At 51.7% G+C, this 6,561-nt stretch overlaps 1 protein-coding gene across 1 annotated transcript in view; it reads right to left on the bottom strand.

Annotated features, from left to right (window-relative positions):
* Positions 1-5,006: 5,006 nt before the first annotated feature.
* The window catches only part of MAPKAPK2 (MAPK activated protein kinase 2), a 48,327-nt gene continuing 46,772 nt past the window's right edge, over positions 5,007-6,561 (bottom strand). The window contains exon 10 of the mRNA XM_084778669.1: positions 5,007-6,547. Within this exon, the coding sequence (XP_084634795.1) occupies positions 6,404-6,547 (144 nt within the window). The 3' untranslated portion in view covers positions 5,007-6,403. The remainder of the gene's footprint in view (positions 6,548-6,561) is intronic.

Genomic DNA, 6,561 nt, shown 5'->3' with positions numbered 1-6,561 from the left:
GAGGAAGAGGCACGGCTGCTGTCTCTTTATGAGGACTGTCTTTTTAGAATGGTTTATGACCAGAACAGGAGGTAGCCAAATGCCAGAAACCCAGACCACCGCCCCCACCCCCACCCCCACCCCCGTCCCCTTCCCACCCCCATTTTTACTGCAAAAGCAAGCACTCTGTAGACTCTGGTTAACCAAGGTCTAGGCCTCAACCCCAGAAGAGGTCATGGTTTCTTTGAAAAGTAAACCTTTGACTGGTGAATTCAGAACCACGGGTTTATAACTCAGAGGGCAAGGCTGGGAAAACTCATCTCTCTCTGAAACTGGAGGCCGGGTTACCTCAAGTGAGCTGTTTTAGGAAACGGAGACTCACAGTTGCCACGTCTAAGCAACAAGCAATCCCTCACATTTCTCAGGGACTAGAGCAGCCTGCCTTGGGCTTTGGCTAGAGCCCTGACAGGGACCCTCTCTCTCTCTCTCACACAGTCTTTGTCAATACTCCGAGGCCCCAGGAACTCGACTCACTTAGGACAGTATGGCTGAAACCGGTTCATATTTGGCCACATAAGGCCTCAGTGGGTGGCAAAGGGGGAAAATTAGTTTTAGTATTTTACTTGCAAATCATAACAGGGATATGAGTTGAGAGTAAGAAATTTTGCTGTCCCCGAGATCATGAAAGTTAGGCAAATGAATGCATTTGCATGACAGCCCTGGTCTTTAATGACAATTTACCACACTGCCCCCAGGACCCCTCCTGAAATCCTACCGCGTTGACACGTGTAAGCTCTCCAGGTCAAAGGCTTTGGGTGGTAACTCACCCTCGTAGCAGAGCATATGTAAATGCCCAGGGAAGCTTAGTTGACATGCTGGTGATCAAAATACAAAATACAAAAGGTGGGAAGCTTATGCTATTAACTTTACCACTTGCTCCAAGGAGGCTCCTGAAGTCTTCCTATCTACAGACAAGGGGATTTCCGACATCAAGGCCCTTGGAAAACTTCACAGAGCCATGACCTTTAAATGATAGTTAAGGCAGCCCTGGGGCCCAGTCTTCCCAATCTTCTAAAAATGGCCCCATGTCATGCAAAGCCAGCTTTTCCTAGTGATTCACAAAATGTCTAAAAGTGAGCTCAGAGGAAGGTATCATTTCATGTAGTTTTTTTTTTCCCTCATTATTATTAATGAACTGAAAAACTAATGGGAAAACCCCTATTAGAATATGTTCCCAATTTTTGGTTGGGGAGAGCAGATACTTGAGAATGAAGAGTAGAGGCAAGGGGGGTAAGAAAAAAATGCTTGTTCCTTCCCAACTGAAGGGACAGAGTCTATACGGTCAAACATCAAACAAAAATGCGGAGTGGACAGCAGCTGAGAAAAAAAAAAAACAAACCAGAAGGTGTGCCTGCCACTGAGGGGAAAAGGGAGGGCCAGGCTCAGCAGAAAGACAGAAGCCAATGAGAACTCCCAATACTGTCCCCTCATTTCTACCAGAGTGCCACATGAGGGTCAACCCCAAGGGGCCACAGGGAAGCTCTCCCTGGGCTCTGACAGCTGCTCCTCCAAAGGCAGCATGGTCCTCCCTCTGCCCTGGTGACACCTGTCCATCCCTGAGAACCCACTGCTAATCCAACTGCAGCTTTCCACCGGGCTGACTCACACCAGGTATTGTCAGCAAGGAGAATGCCAACAGTGGCAACTCTACTCAGTGGTGACTCAAAGTCCTCATCACATCAACTGATCCTAAAGCAGAAGAAATGACACTAACCCTCGAACTCGAGAATTGTTCCCCACACTCAAAGTCCTTATTTAACTTTGACATGCACAGGGGCTGGAGAGGTGGCTCAGTGGTTAAGAGCACCGCCTGCTCTTCCAGAGGTCCTGAGTTCAATTCCCGGCAACCACATGGTGGTTCACCACCTTACTGGCATGTGGGTGTACATGAAGGCAGAACTCATATACATATAATGAATAAATAAAATTTTAAAATATCATTTGACATCCCAAAGCAAGGCTATGAATGCTTTATTTGGGAATGGAGGGCCACCATCAGCTTCCTCCCACTTGCTCATCTCGCCTGCCTCAAAACTGCTAAGGCTCTGAAAGGTTGAGGAAAGAGAAGTGTGTTCAAGTGGACAGTGTGGCCATTACTGACTGCAACAGTTTCTAACTGCCCAGGCATGTAAGAGCAGCACACACATGTGGCTTTGCGAAGCTCCCTAGGGCAGAGTCTGGCTTCCCACACACTCTCTCAGCACAAGTGCCTAGATAGTAAATGTAGTGGTAGCAGCCAAGCACAGTGGCTCACATCTGTAATCCCAGTACTCTGGAAGGCAGAGGCAGGGGGATCACTGTAAGTTCAAGGCCAGCTTGGTCTATAAAGGGAGTCCAAGACAGTCAAGGCTACACAGAGAAACCCTGTCTTGGAAATAAATAATAAATAAGCAAACAAACTAAATGTGGTGGCATAGTAGGAAAGCTCTCCATGCTGGCCTGACTCCATATAAGGAGATGGCAACCCTTGGAGCTGATGCCTGATGTCCCTTCTAAAAAGCACTTGTTCCCAAACTCAGTCCGGCTCACCTAAGGCACCTAAGGCAGCTGGGCACCCAAATGTAGGTGTGATGAGGCGGATCCAGGAAGGTGTTATGTCGTCCAGGCTGTCCCCCAGCGCCTTCACTCAACCCCACACAGAACAGGATCCAGTGGTTTGTTTACACTCACAGTGGTGTGGCCACTTTCCCTAACCTTTCCCCCCACCCCTTGAATAACTGAATTTTCACACTTTGCAAGGCTCCACCTACGACATACCCATTCAGGCCCACACCCTGCTCTCTTGTCATTCAGAGCCCTCTGTCTTCCTGTCTCCAACCCTAGTTAACTGTTTACCAAACCAACCCCATGGCAGGGACCAGGGGGCCAGGACACCAGCCCAACCTAGCCCCCTAGGCCTGCTTGGTGGAGCAGTCTCTGGAAGGATAAGCTATGCTTATACAAAGCCACCTTGGCAGGGGCACTACATTAAATCTGTGGTCTCCTGAACCCCTCACAATACCCCAGGGCCTGGAATAGCCTAGGGGGACAGAGTCCAGTTGCTTTTTACCCCCCACCTCCCCCCCCCCCCCCCCGTATTTCCTCTGCATTCTAAAGAAGCCCTAACAGCAGAAGAAGTTATGTGATCCTGGACAAAGCCCATGTCTGAACTCAAATCTCTTTACAGATTAAAGGAAAAGCTGATGGCTACCTTGTAGGACTTACGACGACCGATGACGAGATGAACCCAGCAGCAGCACTTAACTCAGTCAACACCCAAGGACGTGAAGCATTCCCCTTGGTGTATTTGAGTATACCTAGCCTGTTCTCCTCCCCCAACCTCACACCCATGAATGCTAACATCTGCCTTGAGAGTTTCTAACGCCATTTAACACAGCTCATCAGGAGTTGGTTGAGTGGGAGAAAGGTGGGCTACAGGGCCAGCACCAGGCCTGACAACCTGTCCCCTGCTGTTCAAGAGCCACCCACACTGAATGGCTCACAATCACCTGTAACTCCAGCTGCAAGGGACCTGACACACTCTTCTAGCCATACACATCTCTATATAAGTGGCATTATATATGTGACATTAACAAAGTCACATTAAAAAAAATTTTTTAAACCCCTACCAAGTTAAGACAGAGAATCTCAAGATCTTAGGGTGGAGTGAGGGGAGCAGGGGGTGGGAGGTTAACAAAAGCATGGCCACACCCCCAGACCCTTTTTAGTCATCTTCCTTGGAAGCCAATATTAGACCTTGTAAGCTGGACTGAGAGGGAGACACAACACAGGGGTGATTAATACTCCCTAAGATGAGGAATCTCTGAGACAGTCCTCTGTGGCAGAAAACTGGACCCCAAAGAAACACACTCTACTCCTGGCCCAGTGGATGTGTCATTGTCCACAGCATAAAGGACTTTGCAGATGGAGATTGGGGCAGGGGACAGGGCAGGGGTGGGGGGGGGGAGGTTAAGGCTTTAGCAATGGGTTACCTGGGCTAGCCCAATCTCATCATACTGGGCCTCAGGGAAATTCTTCAGGCCATGTCAGAGAGGTGATGACACAAGGAGAGGATTGGTACAAAGTGGCTGGTTTCAAAGACAGAGAAAGGTGCCCCAAGCCAAGGAATGTGGCCCCGCAGAGCCCCTGCAAGCACAGTGAGGCTGTAGCAGGCTTCTCACCCAGATAACCATACCCTGTGCCCCTGCGCTCATCACAGCCACAACAGGGACCTGCTCAAGCCTGGCACTCCTTCCTCCCTCGCCCTGGACCCCTCTTGTAAGTGCAGGCAGAGTTCTTTAAAAACAAGCATGCTGGGGTGAGTCTCAGCAGTAGTCAAGGTGATGGGCGTGGTCTCAGGTTGAGTGGGCGTGATCCCTCTGATGGCTAAGGCAGCAAGCAGGTGCATCTTCCAGAGAGAAGGCTGGTGGAAGAGGGAAGACATGCCAGGCCCCAAGATCCTGAGGCCTGGGTTCTAGCCCAAACCAACAGCTGTATGACTGCCAGCACAGTGCCTTCCGCTTTGGGTTGGTAAACTCACAAAGCAGGGCTCACTAGCCATGCTGCCCCAGCCTTTTTCCCTGGACTGGAAACAGAAGCAGTGGAGTCAGCAAACCAGCTTCTACCCTAGGCCCTGGCAAGGACACTCAGTTCATCACAGGGTTTCTGAGGAAGCTAGCTCACTGCCTAACTCAAGGCACTTTTGTTTCTGCCTGGCCTGTACTGCCCCCTCCTGGAACTCTCAGGTACTACACCACCCTGTTTTCTTGGTCTTCTCATCTCAGCCTCCAAAGGAAATCAGCACAATGTCACACACAGGCCCTCAACAAAGAGGGGCTATTCCTATGTTTATCCATCCAGGAGGTCCTCTTCTTCGCTCCCAGGGCATAGGGCTCTGCGACTCATCACAGAAAACTCTCCACAGGCTGGAAGAACAGAGCGTAAGTGATCCAGGGGCCTGAGCCCCAGGAAGGAAGAGAATGAGAAACTTTCAACTATTAAATTTGTTTAGTAAAGACAATTTTGCTCATACAAAACAACAGTTTACAACAGTCTTGAGTGTTGAACACACCATCAAAGACAAGGGAGGAGCTGCAGACATCTGGGCCCCGCCCCCAGGCCCACAGATGCCCAGGAGCCCCTCCCCCACCAACCCCTGAGGGAGCCACCCCTCCTGCAGCGGGAGGGGCATGGGGGACCATGGCACAAAGACTCTTCCCCACCTGCTCCTCCTCAATCCTGGGGAGCCCCCGCCCAGGCTGAGTAATTAGAGGGTAAGGTGGCTAGTGGGCAGGGACAGAGTCAAGACATCTTTGGTGCGAAGACTATCCCACCCACCGGGCCACAAGGTGGAAATCTGGGAAGACCAACTGTGGTCCTGCCCTTGGCAAAGGGAGGTTGGCAGGTACCCTGGAGCTCAGGGAGGATGCACAAAATGCAAACACCTTTCCAGCCATATAAACCTTCCCAGGCTCTCCCCATGGGAGCAGAGAGACAGCCCACTGAGAAATGGCTAAAAACTTGAGAGAACTCGACAGGAGTGGGTTACTAATGGCAAGAAGGGCGAGCAGAGGCTACTCAGTGAGTCAGTGCCTCAGGGACCTAGGACCAGCACTGCACTACTTTAGGAAAAGGTGTCCTGAAGGGACCCAGTCCTCCTGATGGCTGCCAGGGCCCACTCACCCCTCCCTGCCTCCCCCGCCCAGCTAACACAGAGGCAATGACTACCTGGCTCTGGCTCTGGCTCTAGACAAGCTACCTAGGCATTTAGGCAGACTCAGCTCAAGCAGGATTCCCTGCAGTCCTGCCTTTCCCAGGCCCTCCCATGCCCAGTCACTGGCATGGACCATGGCACGCACGGACACATTCCTCTCCTGTGCACACTGGTGATGGCTAAGGGCTTCAGCGGGAGGCAAGTGGCCACTCTTTCCCTCTCTTCCTGGAGCCCCCATATTCTAGAGCCAGTAGGGACCTCGGGCTATATAGTAGGAGGCCAGGGAGGACAGAGGGACAACCCAGGGACATTTCCTGTAACAGTGGCCACAATGACCGTGGGTAAGCCCCAGCCTTTGCAGGTGGGAAAGGGCGAGGAGCGGGGGAAAGGGACAACAAAAGAGGGCCCATAGAAAGCCTACGCCGAATTACAGACAAAACGCAAAGGAGTGTGGGCTCAGGAGCACCACACACATCCTCACACATCCTCCAGCCCCCCTCATCTCTGGGGAGGCCAGAGCCAAGGGCAGAATCAAGCTGGAGGCATTTCTGGGCTCCACGCAGCCCAGGAGAACAGGAGGCAGCGGTGGGGCAACTTGTGTCTCTTTGTTTAAAAAAATAGATTCGTGTAGAGTTATTGCTTGTCCTCCAGTGGGGTGGGAGATACCGCGGCTCAGTGGGCAAGGGCCGCAGCCTCCGCGGCCCGGACCTTCTTCCGCCGCTTCAGAAGCAGCGGGTTGGTTGCGTCTTCTATCTTCTTTATCTTGATCTGTTCGTAGTCGACACGCATGGTGGCCAAGGCACTGGTCATCTCCTCCTGGGAGCCGGGTC

Source organism: Acomys minous (genome assembly GCF_964271855.1).
Source record: "Acomys minous genome assembly, chromosome: 1".
Taxonomy (NCBI): Eukaryota; Metazoa; Chordata; class Mammalia; order Rodentia; family Muridae; genus Acomys; species Acomys minous.
The sequence above is the reverse complement of the archived record's forward strand: the minus strand, read 5'-3'. Positions and strand labels throughout refer to the sequence as shown.